This window comes from Ailuropoda melanoleuca, chromosome 12 (genome assembly GCF_002007445.2).
Source record: "Ailuropoda melanoleuca isolate Jingjing chromosome 12, ASM200744v2, whole genome shotgun sequence".
NCBI lineage: Eukaryota > Metazoa > Chordata > Mammalia > Carnivora > Ursidae > Ailuropoda > Ailuropoda melanoleuca.
Window position 1 is genome coordinate 7,049,194 of NC_048229.1, and position 21,916 is coordinate 7,071,109.

The window sequence follows — 21,916 nt, forward strand, 5'->3', positions numbered from 1 at the left end:
TCGCGAGGACGCGTTTGCAGCCCCCTCTGCCTCTCCTCTCGGGCGGCCGAGGTGAAGGAGCCGCCTTGCTGGGGCTTCGTGGTGGTGTATTTCATATTGGGGCTCTTTTCGGGGTTTGTAATTTGGCCGTGGGTAGGTAATTGGCTGGAGCAGGGCGGCAGGGCGCGGCAGCCAATCAGCGCGCGGCTTCTATAGGGCTTGCGTTATTAGACGCTGATCTCAAAACATCGTTCATCAGACACCAAGGAGAGGCCAACAGATGAGGGGAGCCATTTTTCTGCAATGGAATTAAATGGCCAAGTGGGTTTTTCCTTTGTTGCAAATGGGGAATGTTTTTCCTTTGACTCCACCATCCAGTTCAGGACGCCTCAGTGTTGTGTTTAACATTTGTCAACAGGCTAAAGGACTCACAATTGGAAGAATGAAGAAGACTTTTTAAAAAGATCTGGATTTTTCCTTATGACTTGGAATCCATCTTTGTCTTGTATAACTAGGTCATAGCACACCATTAATGTCAGCAGTTAACAATTTTGAATTCCAAAAAACCTAAGTAAATGACATATTTAATTTTTTTTCCTCTTTTTCTTGGGTGGGTGGGGGGAGCTTGGAGCTGTCTTAATCTGTATTCTCTTGACTGAACAATAAATTTTTAAATATATATAGTTTCCTCTATTAAACACTTAAACCTGGCCATCTTATTAACTCCTTCTGCTCTCTTTTTAACAAGGTAATGTTTTAAATGTATATAGTTCTAGGACTAGCGAAATGGCAGCAACAAAAAATTGTAAGCAGTTGTTACTCTTTCAAGTTTTTAAAAACCTTTTACATTGTAAGTACCCAATCCATTCTGTCCTTACGCAGTGCAGTTTCTATGTTAATGTTGCTGAGATGTCCTTAATTTTCTGAACCTTCATCTGCATGTATGTCTTTGTCGCTCTTGTCTAATATAAGCCAGTTAAAATGCTTTTAGACGATTTTGCTTTTTTATAAAGCTAAGGTTTTAGCTTTGAGCTTTTGAAAATGTTTACAGCCATAAATGCTAGTCAGCTTTCTTCCCAGTAACATGTACACTTTCTTTGAAAATCGATCTATTTGAAGAAAAACAGCTCTGTTTTTCTCGTCTTGGTAGGGGAGTGGGTGAGAGAAAGGAAGACCTTCTCTTTGTGTACAGAGACTAAAGCCGTCACAGGAAACTAGATTAAAACTGGAAAACAAGTCCTAGCTGGTTCGAGCCAAACACCAACGTTAACTCGCGGGTATTTTCTATGGTGGTTGGGATGGCCGTGCGTCTTTTGCCTTTTGTTTGATTTGACTGTGTATTTTCGCCTTTTGTCTCTTAATGACGATCACACCATTGCTATATCCAGAGCAGTAAACAGTCCTCAGCGAAGCCGCCTTTTGCCAGCCCAACCCTGGAAAGTTTGCAGAAGTGGAAGGAGCAGAAAATGCCATGAGAGTGTAACTTACAAAAAGGTAACAACAACAGGAAAGACACCACCATTCCCCCAATAATCCTAACTAAACAATCCCCCAAAAAGATATTTTTTACATAACACGTCCAAAAACCTCCGCCCAGCTTGATCTTCCAGACTCTATGGCACCGGGCTGAGCGGGTAAGTTTAAAAAAAAAAAAAAAAAAAAGCCTTTTGCCCCTTCGAGGAAATCTTTTTTCGAGCAGGCCAAGGGCTACAGATGTTTGGGAGCTGAGGGGAGAAGGAGGTTTCTGGAGCTTTATGTTTGGCAGCCGGATGGGGAGGGGTGGAGGGACGAGGAGGGCTCCTCAGACCCTTCTGCCCCGGAGGCAAGGGGAGGGTCTCCCCCAGCGAGCTCGGGCATCTATGGAGCCGCCTGCGCTCATTCCCCCTGGCTTTTTTAGGTCTGAGCCTTGATGGGGAGGAGAAAATTGAAGTGTTTTGGAGATGGGGGGGGGGCTCAAAAGACGAGGAAACCTCCTCGCTCGGCCTAGGACCTCTTTCTCTGTTGATTGTGGGGCTCGCACTCTGAAGCCGGCTTTTCGGGGCTCCGGGGCGTGCCTGCGCTTCCTAAGCAAAAAAGGACAAAAGGCCGGCGTCCATGTTGGCACCATGACGCAGCATCTCTCCCGCCTGCCACCGAGCGGTGCCTGTTCTCCCGGCCGCGCTCGCTCCTCCCTCCCCAACACGAGTTTTATTTTCAGGTTCAGAGCAGAGCCGCCGGCCGGGGCCCGGGCCCGGGGCCGGGGGACAGGCGGGCGGGCCGGGCTGCGGGTGGCTAATGGCGGCCGCCCTCCTCCTCCTTCCTCCCTCCTTCCCCGGTTGTCGTTGGGAGCCCGGGGCTGATGGCGGTCTCTCGCCGGGCCGGGCCCCGAGAGCCCGCGGGGCACAGCGCCCCATGTCGGAGGGTGGCCGCGGAAACTGTTGCGGGGGGCCGCGGGCCCGGGGGCGTCGCGCGCCGCGGCTCCCGCGCTCGCCGCCTCTGGGTGAGGCGGCCACGGGCGCCATTTCGCGCGCCGCCCGCGGCTCGGGCGGTGGCGGCTGCTGCGCGCCAGGCGGGAGGAGGGAAGGAGGCGGCAGAGCCGGGCGAGGGGGGAGGGGAGGCCGGCGCGTCGCCGCCCGCGTTCCAGGCCGCCGCCCGCGTGGACGCCCCTGGCCCGGGGAGGCCTCGACGACGAGCGCGGGCTCCGCAGCCGTCTCGGACCCAGCGCCCAACTCGGGGTCCCACGCGGGCACGAGGAGGCCTCACTGCTGGGCGGGGCCGCGGGAGCCAGTAGCAGACGGCCACGGGGACGGTCGGGGCCTCGAGGCTCCCCCTGACCCCGACCGGCGCCTCCCGAGGCGGGGGAAGCCTCCCTCGGGGCCCGGCCCTGACCGGAGGCCGATCCCCGCTGCCTACCCGGGCCTCGGCGCCCAGGTCTGGCTTTCCACGCCCGTGATAGCCGAGGCTGAGGGGTAGGGGGCCCCCTTTGTCCCCAGTTTGGGCTTGAGGCCCTCCCGGAGGCCACCGACGTCCTGATTTGGTCGCTCAGGGCACACCCTCCAGCCCTGCGCTCTAGAGGCCGGGGGTGGGGGATGGGGGAGGAGTGCGGCCTGGGAAAGCTGAGCGGGCCTTCCCCGGGATCCCCCGAGGCGGAGGGCTCTAGGGTAAGCCTCACATCTCCGGCCCTTTCTCGGGGAGGGGATGTGGACGGGGCGGGCCTTTGGAAATGCAGATGAGTCGCCTCCTGCTGCTAGTCGCCCGGGCTGAACCTTCGTGACTCAGCCGCACCCCCCAATCCTTTCCTGAGTGAGGGCCGCCTGGGCGGATGGAAAAGGGGGGCTTTTGTGAGGTTCCCTTTCCCTCAAGGGGACCCTGCCCGGTGTGTGGCTATCAACTCCCTAACAAAACCCTCCGACTTCTCCCTGTCAGGCTCTTGGCTGGAGAAAGGACAGCTGCCCGGTACCCCCCGACTGAACCATCGCCCTTTGGACAGCAGGAGCAGCCCTAATTTCACTGACAATAAGGTAGGTGTGAGCCCTTTGCCAGCCTGCGAGGGAGATTTGGGGGGCTTGGGCCTGGAGCCCAGGGAGGGCGGGCACCCCAAACCCGCTAGGCTGGTTCTGCAGCCCCTCCCCCTACAGATGTGTGGGACTGTGTGTGTGTGAAATCAGCTCCCTGCTGGGCCTGCTCGGGCCATCCATCCCCGCCTGTCAGCTCCTGTTGTCAAGAGTTTGTGGCGTGCAATTCTATGCAGTGTTGAGCCTCATAGGAGGCTGCACTTGCAAGTATTTCCCAGTTGTGTGTTTTGTGGTGGGGGAGCGGGCCCTTGGTGCCTCTTCTGAAAGGTACTGTCTGCTGCCAGGAAGCCCAGCCCTGCTCTGGCCCTCCCTTCCGGCCCAAGTGGGGGCATGTGGGGTGACTGTGAAATGGCCTCTTCCCTCTGATGTCTAGCTGCTAGGGAGGTGGAGAACACAAGTACCTGAGATCTGGGCCAGCTTTCTCTGAGAAAGAGGCTTCTGCACTCTTCTCCCCATTCCTGGGAATTCCACCATTCTCTGCACACCCCCCTCCCCCAAAAAGAGTCCTGTTTCTAAAATCAGACATATTGGGATTTGAAACCTGGCTAGCCATTTACGTGCTATGATTTTGCTTGAGCTGCTTAGTCTCTGAGCCCGTTTCCCCCGGTGCACAAATGGAGCTGGGTGAGTCCCAGTCTTGAGCATGCTCATTAGACTCCAGGGCCCAGTCCTGAGTGTTTGATTCAGTAGGTGAGGTCTGAGAGCTTGCATTTCTAACAAGTTCCCAGGTGATGCTAATGGCTGCCATCCAGGGCACATTTTGAGAACCCTTGGGCTGGGTAACACCTGGAGGTTTTGTGAGGACTACGGGAGCTAATGCACTTGAAACCCCAAGCTGAGCGCCTGACACAGAGGCGTTAAGCTTCCCAGTAATGGCAGCTCTCTCCTTTTCTCCTAACACAACCTGTGATTGCTCATAGTTTCCCACTGTCTCCAGGAAGCTCCACAGCTGTTAGTGGTGTGGCCCTTGATCTCTGATCCCTCCCCCACGTGATCTCTAGTAAGGGATTACTTTGATGAACCATTTGGGTCCGGGTGCCACTGATCCCCACCACTCCCCAGGTGGGCTGAGGTTTGGCTTCCTTGTGGGATGAGCTCTGCCCACTTCTACTCCACCCCACAATGTGAGGGCTAAACTGAGGTTTTGGGGAGTCAGAAGGGCTTGACCTGGAGATTTGGTTGAGAGCCATCCTGGCACTTAATTAAGGGAGGCTCTAAGTCTGATGGCTGTGCTGGTGACCTTGGGTGAGTCTCCTGTGTGAAATGATAATAAAAGATGCTGGAGTGGGAAGATTAAGTGTGATTAAGGGGGCTTGGCCTCACGTTCAGGCTTCACACTAGTTGGCCTCCATTCCCATGTGGCTGCAGGGAGTGGGGGTTGGGCTGTGTGAGCTCCTCCCCCACCAACCCACCCCCGAGGCACGTGGCAAAGCCTCAGGGCAAAGGGGAAGACTGACTCTCCGTAGGCAGGGAGCCAGCACCGTTTTTCCTCCTGTGTGGTTTGAGTCGGAATGGTGCCTCTCCCCAGCTTCGCCGGCTATTCCATGATCGGCTCATAATTTGGGGTCACTCCCCAAAAACCCGGAGAGTAGAAGTGACTCACCCAAGGTCACGAGGCCACCACTGGCAGCCAGGACGGGGTTCCAGGTGTCTTGACTTGTAGCCCATCGCCTGTGTCCATGGCACCCCCCCATCCCAGCTGTCTGGGTTATTTTGGGCTCCCTCCCGTGCCAGCTGTCTGCTGGCATTACTGCCAGGAAGCTGGGAAAGCTGTCTGGCTGAAAGTAACCAGCATGGTGCACTTGGCTCCTTCTGGCCCCCTTCCCTTGGCCCCATGAGGGTCTCCAGGTCCAGATAAGCTGGGTCTGGTCCATCTTGTCCTTTGCTGGGTGGGGAAGGAGGTTCACTCTGCTGCACCTGGCACCAGACCCCCTTCCCCCTATGGGGGGGAGGAAGCACTCTGTAAAAGTTGATGAGGCTCACGTTCTTAATATCCCGTGGGCCTCTTCCTTCCATTCTGACCCCAAACTCAAGATTTAAATTCGGTGCTGCTATTGGATTGCTCTTTCAACCCCCCTTGATCCTCACGTGACTGGCTTGCTGCCTGAGGGTGTCCTCCATCCCTTTAGATAGAGTCCTTAGGGCTCCCAGAGACCGGGGTCTTTATGGGGTCTTTATGTCCCGGGCATCGGATGGTTAAATGATTTAAATTTCTCCCTCCCAGCCACAGCCTGGAGCGCTATAGCCAGCTCCTTCACTCCCGCCCTTGGAACAATTAGGGAGCAATTAGGTGTGAAACTGTGGTCTGGGTATGATTCTTGGGAGAGGGAGGTGTCCCCATGACCTGTAAAGATCATAACCCCCTCCCCGCTTCCCTTTCTTCTCTTCCACCTTTCTTTGTCCCCCACCCGCACCCCACCCCTATCACCTCCTGGGGGCAGGGAGAGGAGCAGCAGCCTGTCTGTCCTCTGGCTGTGGTTCCTCCTGGCTCAGAGGTTGGCCCCACCCCCGGGTCACACAGCAAGCTCAGGGCGGGACTCCTCCTGGCGCCAATCCGGTGGGGCCAGCCTGGAGAGGGCCACGCCAGCGGAAGGGCGGCCCAAGGCTGGGAGGTGGCTGGACCTGCCTCGCTACTGGACACCAGGGTCCCGCCTCTTCCGGCCCATCCACCGAGAGCCCCAGCCAGGAATACGACCTTTTGGACCCTCTGGGTGGAGACTGCGTCTGCCTGGACTGTGGCTAGAGGCACCCCGCCATCTTGGAGGCCGCCTGGGTCAAGCGCTGTCTCCAGCTGGCCAGTTACCTCAGCAAGTTCCTGCCCCTCTGGGAGCTGAGGTCTCCCCATGTGAACCAGGAAGAGGAAGGTGGTTGATGACCTTTTGAGCTGTGTCTTGAGTCTGGCTTTGTGAGGGGAGCTTTTTGTTTCAGCAAGACCTCCCCACCAGCACCACCAGGTCCTGAGCCCTAAGGAGAGTCCTTGACTCCCAGGTCATCCGTGGCCGCCTCCCATCTCTGGTACCTCAAAGAACAGCTCAGTTTCTTCTGTCTCATCTGGGGTGGATGACCCCTCAGGCGTGAGGTGACCTCTTAGGATGTTCGGAGGTACCGGGGAAGTAGGAGCTGGAAGCAGTGGTATTAACTTCCCCGTGCTAAGCTATGCTGGTCAGACTTTGCTCTGACAAGATAGAAGTGCATCTGGCCCTTATTTCTCTCCTGGGCTCAGTTGGCCTTACTATAGCACAGGCCAAATGTGTTCACCCCACAAATGCCACTGGCCTGCTCCCTTAGGCTTTTGTGTCCAACAGCTCTATGTTACGATCAAATTTAAAAAATCTTTCCTGCTTTCCTAAATCTCTCCAGGAATTCCTAGTGAATAAGAGGTGAATGACTTAGGTCCTCAGAACATCTCACAGGTAAGAAAGCAGGGCTCCCCGTGCATGTGGGCAGACCCAGCTCCTCAGCTGGCCTGCCTGGGCCCAGCTGCCTCTGAGGAAGCTCTCAGCAGCTGGCCTGGCTCCTGGGTATTTTTAGGTACAGATCCAGCCCCTACACCACCACTGGAGCCGGGTCCAAATCAAACACACTCCAGGTCCCGCGAGGCTGGGGTTCTGCCAGCCTTTTGGCGGGGGTGGGTGGGTGGGCGGGTGGCTGCAGCCAGTGTCAGCTGTTCTGCCTGGATGCAGGCAGGGCTGGGAAGCCTCACTTTTCCTCTCCCCCCTCAGTTTTGGGAATCCATTTGTTCTGTCTTAAGTTGGGATCGGAGTCCTGTTTCTCAGGTGGAGAAAATGGAAACTGAGGTCAGGGATTTTGAGGAAAGTCAGGAGGTGTGGTTAACCCCCAGATGACAGTTCGCTCAGTGTGGGATGACCCTCCTAACTGAATTCTCCCCCAGCCCCTCCTCTTGACCTCCAGTCCCTCCCTGAGCTTCAGGGTCCTTGATTCAGGGTCAGGTCCAGGGCTGGCTGTAAAGGTAAGTGGGCATCTCTTCACTCAAAGGCCTCTTCTGTCCTTCCTCTCCTGCTAGCCTCAGGCTGCCGCTATGGAAACATGACCCCAGCCCTGCCTCACCAGCCAATCACAGCTCCTCTTGGCTCACCAGAGAGAGAGCTTGAGGGCCTGGCTTTGGCTGGGCACTTCTTTTTAGGAGCTTTCTGTCCAGCACCCCTCTTGAGCCTGGTAGTAGGGTCCTCCTTACCTTGACAACCATGTCTGGCCTCCCTCCTCGCTGCCCAGGCGCTGTGGAACCTGTTGGGGTTTTCCAGCACCATGCCCTTGCCCAGGTTACCCACCCTGCTTCCACTGATTTGCCCTCCCAGCACTGCCTAGCTTGGGCTCAACCTTCCTCGAACCTTACAGAGGTTCTGGTCTCTAAATTGTTCACATCTCCCAGACGCTTTCAGAATGCTTTCCCAAGACAGCTTCTTGCAGGTAGGAACACAGTTGCCTCTCAATAAACTTGTGTTGCAGAAAAGGAATGATTGAGTTGCTGTAAATTTGTGTGTGGGTGCTTGACCCAGCAGGTGGCCCTCTGACCCAACGCCGGGCGTAGGACTCACTTAACCTGGAGCTGGGCCTTACTTCCTTTTCCCAGCTCTGGGCTCTTACTTGTAAGCTTCCACGAGCGGTCGCTGCTGCCCTCTGGTGGTCAGACCCTGCTTTGCGTTCGCGGAAAACCTACCCGGCGTTTACGGAACTGCCAGGTTGGCAGTTGCCTCCATGAAGTAAAGTTACCTGGTCTTTGCTGAGAACTTGAAAATTGACAGTCTCCCCGGGGGGGGCGGATAGAAGATCCTGAGTCCTAAACCCTCCCTGAGGAAACTACCAGAGGCCCTGGATAGGGCCTGTCTCTCACGTGCCCATGCTTCAATCAGTGCCTGCCTGCCACACACTGGCTCCAGGGGTCCCCTTCCTCTTCTGACCACTGGCCTGGCTTGTACAACGGACTGTTGGTCCAGGGTCGCGGGGAGGGAAGGAATGGGGGACAGGAGTGATCTCAAACAGCAGCCCCGATAGTACCTGAATATTGTGTTCAATAAATAGCTGTTTTGATCAGGGAAATGGGAGGGTTGGTGAGAATCCTTGGAATGAAGATACGTGGCTGCTGGCTGAAGAGTTCTTAATCAAATTTCAGGGAGGGCTGGGTGTTATCGGGGCCCAGCTTATCTCAACTAGATCTGCCCTTTCCCCATCCCTTCCTCGACGGTGTTTTCCTCGGTTCACGCCTCTGGCCCCTGCTAGAAAGAGACTTCCGCCCGCGTGGTTTGGGGCCAACCCCCAAAGGGTATTGTTCCGGAGTCGTTCACCTGCTCTCTAAGCCGTCCGCCCCAAGGCGATTGCCCGCCAGAGGGCGCCAGACGTCCACTTTGCGCTCTTGGGGAGGTGGGGGGGTAGGTGAGGGGAACCGCTATTCCCCACCCCCAACCCGCGCCCATACTGGCGCCCGTAGGGCTGGCCTAGGTGAGCAGACACGCCCCCCGTGCCAGCATCTTCCCTGGCACTACCAACCTACCTCGTGGGGAAACGGGTTCAGAAGCCGACTTGCCCCAGACCACACAGCTGAGGCGGGGCCAAGACAAGGGGCTTTTTCCAGAGCCTGAGACTAAAGCTCCTAGACCCCTGGTGCTGGGACAACGATCCGCCAATCAAAGGGTCCCTGTCTGATGGCGGAGGGGCGGGGGTGGCCGAGCCGGCCAATCAGAGGGTCCCTGCCAGAAGGCGGAGCCTGCCAATCAGGGGTGCCCTGCGAGGAACGGCGGAAACGATCGAATCTTGTCGGTGGGGGGCGCGCCTTGACATGCATGGGAGGGAGTGGGAGCCGCGCTACAGGCTAAATACCCCCGTTTCTCAGTTGCCTCAGTTTCCCTGGAAATGAAAGGTGAACTCCCCGGGCCGGGACCCCAACAGAAAGGAAAACTGAGGCAGGGAGGTGGGCCTGGGTGGCTGCCTGGCGGAGGCGATGCCGGCACACAGCGGGCGGGGTTTCTTTAGCCCCGCCCCTGGATCCCGCCCCGGCCCCCGCCCCCAATCGTTCAGCCGCAGAAGTCTGCCCTGCGCGCGGTTGCCAGAGCCGGCTGTTCACAGCTATGGACGCCCCCGGGGCCCCGGGCCCGGGCAGGAAGGAGCTGAAGATAGTGATCGTGGGCGATGGCGGCTGCGGCAAGACATCACTGCTTATGGTGTACAGCCAGGGCTCCTTCCCTGAGGTGAGGCCCGCCGGGGGGTTGGTGGGGGTTAGACTGCGGGGCAAACGGGCTTGGGACCACCGGGGGCTACGGCCGGCCTTGAGCCTGGACCCCGGCTCTCCGGCGTCCCGCTAGTGGAAAGGCGGCCGCCACCCCGGGGCGCCCCCTCGGGAATTCCAGAGCCCAGCTGGATGGGGTGAAGGGGGCGGCGCAGCTGGACCCTGGGTCCTTGTCGCACCCCTTAAGAACCAGCCGACCCCTTCTCCGACAGGACTACGCCCCATCCGTGTTCGAGAAATACACGGCCAGCGTGACTGTGGGCAGCAAGGAGGTGACCCTGAACCTATACGATACCGCCGGTGAGTGCGCCTGCGCACCGAGGGTCCCGGGTGCCCGAAGGGTTTCCCCCGCCCGGGCATCCCCCTCCGGGCATCCCCGCCCACCAGCCTCTATGGGGCTCTGACCTCCCAGGCCTCCTGAAAAACGCGGAGGGGCTCTGGCACGGCGGCCCTGGAGACTCAGAGGGCCTCAGTCGCCCCATGTTTGATAGGAGGGTACTTGAATGAGATGAGCTCCTCGGCCACCCTCCTAGCGCTAATGTGCCGAGGACCCACGGTTTCGTTCCTCTCCTGTGGTTCTAGAAAACCGTGGGCATCGCTTCTGCTTCCCATGGTTCCAGGATTTTGTGTGTTGCATGCTGTGGTCTCTTAAAATTCTGTGGGCTGAAGATTTGAGTCCTCTGGTGCTAGGATTCCGTGAGCTGAATTTCTGGGTCCTGTGGTTCTAGAAAACTCTGGGCTACAGATAAGAGCCTGTGACTCCAGGATTTTATGGTTGACAATCCTGAGGCTTCAGGGTCCTGTGGACATAAATTCTGAGTGCCACACCTTTGGGATTCCATCGGCTACATACACGGTTCTGGAATTCTGTCGTCTACAGTTTTGAGCCTGTACTTCTAGGATTCTGGCTGCGATTCTGTCTTCCTGGTTCCCTGGGGATAAACCAAGCACTGAGGAAGGAACAGAGCTTTAAGTCCAGAATAAGGTTCTCTCGGCCACCTGCAACTCCTAACACGAGTAGATTTTTGCTAATCACGTCAGTTATCAGAGTCCCTGTTGTGGGGTCATTGGTGGGAGTAGTGCGGGGTGTCTGCCTTCAAAGAGCTTCCATCCTGCCCTCAATCCCCTTCTGGGCTGAACCAACATTGGGCGACAAAGGTCAGGATCTCACCCAACCTCTCTGACTCAGTGTTTAGTGACCTGCGTGGAACCACGTCATCAGGTGTCCTGTCCACTGGCCATGATGGCCTTGTACATGCAAGGGGAAGTCTCCACTAGCCTTGGATGGAGCCAAAATCCAGACATCCCCCACCCTAAGGCGGCCAGTAGCATCTCATTCCACCCTGGAGACAATCAGAAAAGGAATTGTCCCATCCCCAGACCCCTCCACCGTTCCTGACTTCAGCAGCCTTTCCTGTATGGTGGGGCCCTAAGGACCCCCCTCTTGTTGGATGAGGACCCCAAACGGCTGCCCCCAGAACAGGGCCCTGCTTCCAGCCCTGCAAACTGAGAAAGCCAAAGGTTGCTGAGAAATTCCCCGGGGGCGTAGCCATAAGAGCAGTAAAACTTAGAGTGTGTCTGGGATACTTTTAATTTAACATACTTCCTGTCGGGGATCCAGGGAGGGGCAGGTCCATTAGCCCCACTTTGTGGGTGAGGTGCTGGTGAGGCAGGGAGAGTCACGGGATAGTTTTCACTCTCCTCTGTCCTTTGGGACCTCAGGGCCTCTCCTATCAGATCCCTGGGGTTCACTGTTCATGGAAGCCTCCCCCATCAGACCCAGCACAGGGACTGCTTCTGGTGTTTGTGGTCTTACCCAGAGAAAGGTGCTCAAAGAATACATTAGGGCAGATCGTGGTGTGGAGGTTCCGGCAGGTTTCTGTTTGGTGTAAGGAAGGATTTGCGCTCACAGCTGCTGCAGAAGGGATTGGAGGGGCTCCAGGCCCAGTCATCAGAGGCGTGTGGTCACCACAGCAATGATGATCTTCCTGCCACAAGCTTTGGAATCAGATCTGGGCTTTGATGCTGGCTCCCTAGCCGCGTGTCATCATGGGCACCTGGGCCTCAGTTTCCTCATCTGTAGTCAGGGCTAACCACATTAGTCTTGAGAATTAAATTAGATCCATGTGATGGTGTGACACAGGGGTTGGCTCTTGGGAAGGGCTAAGTATTGTCATGATTCTTTCAGCCCCCCACTCCCATCCCCTGCCTGGCTATTCAGGCTCAGACCCAAGTCCAACCTGTTCTGAATCGAAGGCCTGCAGAGCTCCGGCTGGCCCCCTCCCTGCCCTCCCCAAAGGACTCCTGAAGCATCAGAGAAACAGAGCTGGGGGTTGAATGACTCAGTGGAGTCCTAGGGAAGTAGATTGGCTTCACGTCAGCAGGACAGCCCACGGAGGAATACTCAGGGAGAAAGAAACGTGGCCACTCCTTCCAGGGTGTCCTGCTGTGACCCAGGAAGCCCTGTCTCGAGGAACGTGAAGGAGAGACTGGGTCAATCCTCCCCCATGTGCCAGTGCCCAGCACGGTGCCTGTGGAATAAGTGCAGAAGAAATTTGGAGGCAGAGGCGCTCCTGGAGAATGTTCTGGTAAAGGCAGTGAGGTCGTGTCTACCTGTGCGTGGACGGAGATCAAAAGTCGGCGGCAGGGGACGCCTGGATGGCTCCGTCGGTCGGTTAAGCGGTCGGTTAAGCATCTGCCTTCCACTCAGGTCATGATCTCAGGGCCTGGGATCGAGCCCCACATCAGGCTCCCTGCTCACTGGGGAGTCTGCTTCTGCCTCTCCCTCTGCGTCTCCCCCCGCCCGCCTCTCCTGCTCTCTCGCTCTCTCTCCTCTCAAATAAATAAATCAGTGGCAGAAAAGGAGGGCCAGGGGAACAACTAGAGAAAGAGACTAAGGGGGTGAGGGGAGTGGCTGAGCTGGAGGTGAGTCTAGTAAAGGTTATTGTAGAAGGTTCTGGAACCTGCTGAGCTAGACCTTGTGGTGGCAGATGGTGGTTCAGAGTGGCATCTTTCCACCTGACCATCGGTGACCAGAACTATGGGACAGGGGTGGCCCCCAGGAGGCCAAATTTTTCCATACCCAGGACCTCGGCCGTAGGGGTCTGCGTGGGAGCCCAGTCTGGCTGCTTGTCTCCATCCTGCGGAAGCAGATACAGATGCCACAGCAATGGGAGGGTGGTTGGAGGGGTGATGGAGCTCTCAGAGCTGACAGGTGAAGGGGAGGAGGGCACAGTGAGCCCTTTTGCCTTACAGCCTCTCTTGCCGTGGGTCCTGACACCCTCAGAGGCAGGAAGTTGTGGTGCGGTCTGAAGTTTCCTGGGCAGAAGGGAGGTGGCGGCAAGGTGGGATGTTAAGACACCAACTAGAGATGGAACTGTCTGGGCCTTGGGGTGGGGTTCAGGGGTGGGGTGTCATAGGATGGGATGGGGGTTGCCCAGAGAGGTGGGGAGCTGTGGTCCCCTTCTCAGCCTGAGATGGGAACAATAGGAAAAATTGGGGAAGTGGGGTGGGGGGGCAAAGAAGTTGCTGAGACAGGGAATCGGGGACCAGAGGGATGTCTAAGAGCCAGAAGGCCTGGGGGCTTGAAGAGCTGAAGCTGTGCCAGTCAATGTGGCCTGGGCTCCAAGCCGGGGCTGCCCCAGCCACTCCCGCCTCTGGGGCGGAAACACAGGTGGGCGGGTCCCAATAGCAGCCAGTGGGTTCCTCTTCTGGCAGCTTCCCCTTCTCATGTTGCCTGTGCCCCTCCCCTGACCAACGCCCTGGCTGGAGCTGGGAACCACCTGCTCTCTCTATGTCCAGCAGATCTGAGGATTACTGTGGCCCAGTGACACCCTCTTCTCAACCTAGCTCCAGGCCTTAGAGACCCCTGCCCCTGGAAAATGACTGACACAACAAAGCTCCTTCCCACAAAGGAAATACCCTCGTGCTAGGCGAGAGCCTCATTTCCTCCCCGCCCCACAGCCCCACCAGCTTCAGGAAGATGGGCCACTTCAAGGGGAGCTGTGGCCCAGAAGACCTTTACATGCTATAAACAAATGCATCCCTTCGCACGTAACTCCGTGCAAGCCCACCTGCAGAGGCCATAGTGGGACCCTGGTGTGCTGCTGGACAGGTGACTTGGCCCCTTTAAGTCTTGGCATTGTGTGGGTAAATGGGGAGGGCTGTGGTTGGGGGACCCCTAAAGCTTGTGGGTCCAAAGCTCCGGGGTAACTCCCCACCCAGGACCCCATCCCCTGGAAGTTTCTGTTTTAATAGTAACCATAGTAGCAGTCCTTCACCTTTGTTCAGCATTGCTTAGCCTACAAGTCCTTTACTTCCAGTATCAGGGGCAGGGTTATCACCCCCTTTGCCAGATAAGGACACTGAGGTCCAGAGAGGGAAGGCACCCAGGTCACAGAACATGAGTCTGAGTGTCACCTGGCTCTCCTGACTCCTGTGGGAGAGACATCTAGGACATTCCACATCTCCCAAGGGGACATGAGGTCAACAGCCTCTGGGAGTCCATCATTTGCCCGCCTGGTCCCCATGTGGAGGTCCACACTGAATCTTGGGAAAAGTTGAGCCAGGCACAGTCAAGTCAGGAAGGCAGCCTGGAGGAGGGAGTTAGAATCTGGGCTGGCTGCCTGTCCCCTCCCAGAGCCCCTCTCTCTCTTGAGATACCTGTGTTGGGAGCCTTTTGGTCAGGCCTGGGACTTATAGGGTGAGGACAGCTCCCTACCTTCTGGAGCGGACTGAGAGAGAGGCACCCCCAGGAGTCTTACCTGTGGTCCTCTTTTACGGAGCTTCCCCTTAGCTGTGTGACCTTAAGGCGACTCCCTTCACCTCTCTGTGCATCAGTTTCTGCATCTGTAGAATGGGAGTAACAAGAGCCCCACCTCATTAGCATCGCGATGAGGAGTGATGGGCCAGGGCGGGCAGTGGGCTTCAGGTGAGCCCTCGCGGCGAGGGAGCACTGCCGACGCGTTGTCGATGCTCGCTCTTTAGTGTTGTTACCAAGGCGCACCTGCTTCTCTCATGCCCGTTTCACAGGTGAGGAAACCATTTGTAAGGACACAAGGTCCAGAGGTTGATTCCCAATTGGGAAGTCCGGGGAAGGCTTCCCGAGAGAATTTTTGGCAATTTCAGAGTGGCGTGGCAGGCAGCTGACCTTGGAGGTGACTGAGTTGGCATTCCAGCTCACAGGGATCCTGTCTGTGACCTTGGAAAAGGCCCCTCTCGGCCACACGGGCTCCTTAGGGGAAGAACTTTCTCTGCCTAGCTTACCTCCCAGGTGATAGAAGTGAAATGCCCTTGCTGAAAGCCAGAGGGGTTAGCATTACACTTTATTCACACACTCATTTGTTCGTTCAGCAAGAGAGCTACTGAATGCGCCTGTGTCCCAGGGAATATCACGGTCCTCAGGGGCTTTGCTGCTCACGGGGCAGACAAAACCAAACCAAAACCCAACATCAGGGAGGGACACGTACTCGGAAGAATAATAGAGCCGTGGTCGGGCGTGGGGCAGCAGTCAGGGGAGCTCTCCCAGAGGAGGTGACGTTTCTGCAGAGACCTGAAGGAAAGGAGGGAGCAAGGCATGCTGCTACCTGGGCAAGAACCTGTCAAAGACGGATGGGCAAGGGCAGAGGCCTGGGGCTTGGGTTGGGGGGGGGCGGGCAGGCTCAGCCTGACTTCCTCCTTCCAGCCACTGCAGCCCGACTTCTGCTGAAATCCTCCGCGGCTGGAGTTGCTAAACGCCCTGCTCTCTGCTGCACCTGACAAGAGTGGATCAGCTCCAGACAACAAGCAGCCAGGCCTGACTGGACACCTGCCAGGCACCAGGATGACTTTTAAGGACAGACTTGGTCCCTGCGCTCAGGGCACTTACCGGCCCAGGTTGTGGACACGCACGGCGGGGGGCAGATGCTGCGTGGAGAGGGAAGGCCTCTCCGAGGAGCCAGCAGGTCAGGCTGAGGGAAGCCGACGGAGCACAGGGGGCCCATTTGACCACTACTTGTCCACTCCTGCCATATTTCTAACGGGGAATAGATGTGCACGTTGTGCCAGAAGTAGGAGCTGCACTGTTACATTGTGGGGGCCCAGAACCCATGTTCGCACAATGCAAAGCAAAATAGAGCAGTGCTGGGTATCAGCAGAAGGAGTGCTCGACCAGGACCCAATGGCCTGGGGTTGAGCCCTGGCTGGGTCACTGATGCCATGACCTCGGGCAGGTCACTTCTCTGGAGCTCAGTTTCTGTGTAAATGGAAGTATTTTTCACTTCCTGTCTAGACCATCAGATGATAGCTGTAAGGATTTCTTAACTGTTCATAGGCAGAAGCACTCTAAAATGTATAAAGCAAAGTGGTGTTATCGTGAAGTAGGGAGAAGATGTTATCCTGAAAAAGGAAATAATGTGGACATTCAGTTTGAATGTTTTAAAGTAAAATGCTAAGAAGAAAATGGGGGTGTGTGAGTAGGGCAAGCATTCCAGGATGCGGGGGCGACAAGTACAAAGGCTCTGAGACACGAGAGCTTGGTGGGTTTGAGAAACCGTGAGCAGGGAGTCGGGGGGTGATGGGGGAGAAAAGGTCAGGGTCTGTGGGTGCCAGGTCACATGGGCCCTTGGCAGATGTTTGGATTTTATACAAAGGGCAGTAGGGCGCCACTGAAGGTATTCTTCCCTCGAGGGGAGAGAGGCAGGAGCTTGCGGGTCTTAGATCCAGCCAGCCACCGGGTGGAGGAGGGGTCGTTGAGGGGCAGCAGCAGACACGGGAGGCCAGCGGTGGCTCAGACGAGGGCGGTACTGTCCAACAGAACTTTCTGCAGTGATGGGATGTCCTGCACCCGTGCCGCCTGTTACAGGAGCCACTAGCCGTGTGTGGCAGTTAATCACTTGAAATGTAGCTAGTGCAATGGAGAACCTGAATTTTTAATGTTAATTAATTTAAATGGCCACATGGGGCTAGCAGCTACCCTATTGGACAGCACAGGTCTAGAAAGACATGGACCAAGATGAGGAGAGGGGACAATTGGGAGGCTGGGCCCTGACAGTCCCTCACTCCTTCCACAGTTTTGGGGGGACTCTGGCTGAACTGGCCCAGCCACTGTCATAGCTGTGACCCTGGTCACACTGCACACTGCAGGAGTCCTGGATTGAGGCAGAGCCACTGGGAAGGGAGAGCGTGGCGGTGTCCCAGCAGCAGCTGGGGGCCAGGAGATGTGGCCTGTCCTTGCTCAGTGGAGAGACCAGCTTTGGCAGGGAGGGAGCAGGAGGGCAGGCTGGCGCCACCTAGGCACCCCCAGGCCAGGGGGAGGGGCAGAGGCCTCCTGGGCCTCTGTGTTCCAGTCGGGGAAGAAGGTCACCTTTTGCCTTAGCACAGGTGGCTGGGGAGTTGCCAGGGAGCCCAAAAGGGCTCAGTTCTCACTGTGGGAGTTTTTGTTTTTTTTTTTAAATAAGATTTTATTTATTTATTTGAAGGGAGACAGCCAGACAGAGAGGGATCACAAGCAGGGGAAGTGAGAGAGGAAGAAGCAGGCTCCCGGCAGAGGAGTCTGATGTGGGGCTCGATCCCATAATGCCAGGATCGCACCCTGAGCTGAAGGCAGACGCTTAACGACTGAGCCACCCAGGCACCCCTCACTGTGGGAGTTTTGAAATAATACTAAGGCATACGGTGACGCAGGGCAGGGCATAGTTCTGGGCCTGCTTCTGGACGGGGGGCAAAACGACTACAGGACGTTACCGCTGAGATCTGAATGCGGCCTGTGGGTAGGGTTAGAGCACAGCGTCCACGGTGGTCCTCCAGCTTGCGACTTTTTCTACAGGAGGTGATAGAACGTGCTCGTTCTTAGAAATCCGCAAGGACTGTCCTGGGGTGAAGCCGCAGAATGCACGTGATTACTCACAATTACTCTCACCAGTGTTTACACATACAAAGGGCAAGTGGGGCAAAATGGAAATACTCAGGAATCCAAGGAAGGGAGTTCTTGGCACCCTTTTTGCAATTTTTCTGTAAGTTCGAAATTGCCAATATAAAAAATTACTAAAAAGCATTAAAAAAACACACCCAGCCTTGGCGTCTGATACAGTCGGTGTGGGGGAGGAGCCGAGCACCAGCCCGCTCCCCAGGTGAGACTGACAGCAGCTGTGCCCGTCCCCTCACCACTCTCTTGGGCTTTGCCAGAAGGGCAGGAGGAATCCAACCCAAGCCTACACCTCTCCGCCTGGGGGTACCCTCCCAGATCCTGCAGTGGCCTGGTCCCACCCAGCCCCTGAACCTTCTTCCAGGAGGGGAGTTGATTTGGCCTGTTATCTTCAACCTGAGCACCAGGGCAAGGGGTAGGGCGGGGGGTTGGCAGTAATTGCCACGGACATAATTGCTAGCAGTTTCTCCGGCTTCTTCTGATTACCCTGTAATCAGACCAGTTCTGAGCAGTGCATGGGCTTCATCTCGTGGAATCTTTGCTCCTGTGCTCCCCCCTCTGTTTTACAGATGAGCAAACCAAGGCTTTAGAGACACAGTCACCAACCCTTCGCCCATTTGAGCCCAGACAGGGGTCTCAGGTGGATAAGGAGGTGGTGGCTCCCTGACCCCACCTACTCTCCCATTTCAGGGCAAGAAGATTATGACCGGCTGCGACCCCTGTCCTACCAGAACACCCACCTCGTGCTCATCTGCTATGACGTCATGAACCCCACCAGCTATGACAACGTCCTCATCAAGGTGAGGCCCACGATCCAGCCAGGCTGCCTCGGGGGGGCCCACGGATCTGGCCTCAGCCCTGATGGCTGCCCTCTCCCTCTGCAGTGGTTCCCTGAGGTCACACATTTCTGCCGTGGGACCCCCATGGTGCTCATTGGCTGCAAGACAGACCTGCGGAAAGACAAGGAGCAGCTTCGGAAGCTCCGGGCCGCCCAGCTGGAGCCCATCACCTACATGCAGGTCAGGAAGGGGTCTCCCCTCCTCCTACCTCATTTAATCCTTATAACCCCGAGGCACGGACTATTAGCATCCCCTGTTTTACAAGGGAGAAACTGAGGCCCAGAGAGGTGAAGTAGAGGGTAAGAGTCACACAGCTAACCTGCAATGTAGCCAGGATCCTGTCCCGTCTGCCACAGGGGACTGGAGGGCAGGCCTTGTTTGAAAGCAGGGCTCCCCGCTTTCATGGGCATGAAGTCATGGGCAAAGCCAAACCTGCGGCTTTCTGGGTGAGGCATGGGACAATAAAAGGAACACAAAGGAAAACTAATAAGAAAGTTTAATAAAAAGGAACAAGCATTAATAAAAGTAATTTTAGAAGTAGAGCTAGTGTTTACTGTCCTCACCAGCTCCATTGCCTAAATGGAGCCTGTGGGAAGGTACAGGGAGAGGCATGGAGGAAGCCCTTTTTGTCTGGAGGCCTCCAGCTCTTCTCACAGGCCTGGCACACACAGCGGCCTGGCTTCAGGGTGCAGACCCCTCTTGGCCTGAGGTGAGAGCAGGGGCAGGGTAGAGGCCAGGACGGGGCTTCTGATCTCTCAGCCACGGCCGCAGCCCTTGGGCCACACCACAGGCCCTTCCGTTCCATCCACACACACCGCTGGGGGCTGGGCCTGGGAGAGGGGGAGGGGGGCTCCACACCAAGACCTATCCCCCCTGCTCGGAGAGCCCTCAAAGCCAGCTCCAAGTCCCCAGATCCATGGGGGGGCTGTCAGGAGGTGCCCCATGCTCCAGGCTCCTCATCTAATGCTGGCCGCTCCCCCCCCCCCAGGGCCAGAGTGCCTGTGAACAGATCCGAGCGGCCCTCTACCTGGAATGTTCTGCCAAGTTTCGGGAGAATGTGGAGGACGTCTTCCGAGCGGCGGCCAAGGTTGCCCTCAGTGCTCTGAAGAAAGCACAGCGGCAGAAACGCCCGTTGTGCCTGCTGCTCTGACCCCGCCGGGCAGGGCACACAGCCCTCATGGCAAGACTGACAGGGCCCAGGCTGCCAGGCCCCAACTGCACCCCGAGATCCTGCTCTGTCCCCAGCTTTCCAGCGGCACTTTGAGTGTCTCCCTATGTCTGGAGCCTGTGGCTAGGCTCTTAGAACATTCTGGAGATCTCTCCTTTCCCAGCTGGGGCTCTGACCATGAACTCACCTCCGGGTTCCTACGGGAGCTGGGCCTGCATGGAGGTGGGTGAGGGTGCCGGACTCAGTCCCTCTGTACCCTAGAACCAGCATTTGTCCCTAGGACTTGGGAGTACACAGCCTCCCCCCAGCCACTTGTGTCCCCCTTTGCACATCTGATAGGTCCTGAAAACCTATGCCTGAAACAAACAACTATATCTGATACGTGGATAAATGTGGATTTGTCAGCATTCCACACAGCCCCCCCCAAGCCCGCTGCTCCTGCGTCACCCGCCCCCCTGGGCTCCTGAGATAGGCTCAGCTGCATCCTCCAGCTTCTGGCTTCCTTCCTCCAGGAATGTGGGGGCCACAATGAGACAGGGACTTATCGGGACAGCACACGCACCAGCCCCGGACATGGGGGCTGGCACCGGCCCCCACCCCTCACCCCCAGAGGCCTTCAGTCTCAGCCTTCGGCTGGGCTGCCATCTTTCCAGAGCTGGGTGCACATGCCCAACGGGGAGAGGAGACTCTCAAGAAGCAAAAAGTACCCTGGACCACCCATCCAACCCCTGCTCAGGGGCTCCTCACCTGCCACCCCCCACTGCCGGAAACTCAAGATGAAAAGTGCCATCAGCTCCCAGTGATCATGGGCAAGTCACTTCTCCCTACAGACTGTTTCCCTATCTGCAAAAGGGCAGCACTGACTCATTTTAATAGTCATCACGCTCCCTCCTGTCCCTCACAGCCTCCACTTCTGCCAAGCTGAGACTATCCTGGCCTCCTGCGAGAACACACAACCCCCAGCTGCAGATTCACTGAACCTTCTGGAAAGTCTGGGGCCAGGAGTTTTTAAACAAGTGCTCCAGGCGATCCTAATGCCCGGGAGGCTGGCAGCTGCTTCTTCCTGAGCTACAAGACAACATTACCCAATCTGGGGTAATGGCTTGAGGTGGCTCCTACCGCAGCCCCCACTAAGCGTGAGCCTCTCTGAAGTCAGCTGCTAGAGAGAGATTCCTGTATTGCACCCCATCCCACCTCACCCCACCCTGGTTCCCCAAGGCCCTGCCATGCCCTGGGGAGTCAAAAGAGCACCCAATCCAAGGCCTCATGGACAAATGATGGTATAGGATGGAGGTTAGCAAACCAGACTCTGTGGACCAAATCTGGTAGCTGTGTGTTTTTGTAAATAAACTTCTGTTGGGACGTAGCCACACGCATTTATTTAGGCATTGGCTGCTTTGGCCCTACAACTGGAGACGAGGGTGAACTGTGACGGATTATCGGCCCTTTACAGAAGAAGTGCCGACTCCTAGTCTAGGGAAAACCCAAGTGCCTCAGGGCCAGGTGGAAAACCCAAATGAGTGAACTAGGACAGGTATAAAAGGGAGTGGTGGGGTCTGCGGCACACTAGAAAGCAAGCACCCCATCCTAAGCAGGCAGCTCACCCGAGCCAAGAACTTTCCATTTTTCCAGGGAAAGTAGAAATCTGGGTTTTTATGGAGACTCTTGACTGGGATGGAAGGGAAATTTGTTTTAAAAATGTAACAATTAAAAAAGTTTAAACTCCTATGGGTGCCAAGCATGACTGGATGCCCCCTGTGAACTCTGGTCAGAGGGGATTTGTAGGGAGGTAGTTAAGGGTAGCTGAGACCCATGTGTGGGAGAAGGGGTTGCAGCTCATGTAGGGAGCAGGGGCAGAACATTCAACCAAACCTGCTGGCTTCTTCACCCTCCCCACAAATACAGAATCGGACACAAGGTGACCAGCAGGCTTGTCCTGGCCTCCCAAGTCCACCTCTTGGACGGGAGCCAGCTCACTCTCTCCCCACCACATTCTAGAACCTGAGGGGAAGGGAGGGAGGTGGGGAGGGTGGGTGAGCTTCAGCCAGCGCTGAAGTGTGGGTGCCACTCTCTGAGAACTCACTGTAAGAATTCCGGGAAGTGGGCTGAGGGGTGGGGGTCAGGAAGCCAAACTCTCAAGTGTCAAAAAAAAAAAAAAAGCCCTCAAACCACCCGAGTGATGCCAAGGCTGGGGCGCCCTCTGGTGGTCACAGCAAACCCTCCGGACTCGGG

At 56.5% G+C, this 21,916-nt stretch overlaps 1 protein-coding gene across 8 annotated transcripts; it reads left to right on the plus strand.

Moving 5' to 3' along the window:
- The first annotated feature begins 82 nt into the window (after positions 1 to 82).
- RHOF (ras homolog family member F, filopodia associated) lies at positions 83 to 21,410 on the plus strand. Of its 8 annotated transcripts, none has more exons than XM_034637927.1 (6): positions 83 to 1,473; positions 3,385 to 3,479; positions 15,458 to 15,716; positions 18,368 to 18,477; positions 18,562 to 18,696; positions 19,505 to 21,410. In XM_034637927.1, the coding sequence occupies exons 3-6, from the start codon at positions 15,596 to 15,598 to the stop codon at positions 19,664 to 19,666; spliced, it is 528 nt and encodes a 175-aa protein (XP_034493818.1). In that variant the 5' UTR covers positions 83 to 1,473; positions 3,385 to 3,479; positions 15,458 to 15,595; the 3' UTR covers positions 19,667 to 21,410. The 8 variants fall into 8 exon arrangements, with proteins under 8 accessions (XP_034493818.1, XP_034493815.1, XP_034493814.1 ...); XM_034637929.1 differs by lacking the exon at positions 83 to 1,473 and adding an exon at positions 2,968 to 3,119; XM_034637928.1 differs by lacking the exons at positions 83 to 1,473; positions 3,385 to 3,479 and adding exons at positions 9,686 to 9,736; positions 9,987 to 10,074.
- Positions 21,411 to 21,916: the final 506 nt, after the last annotated feature.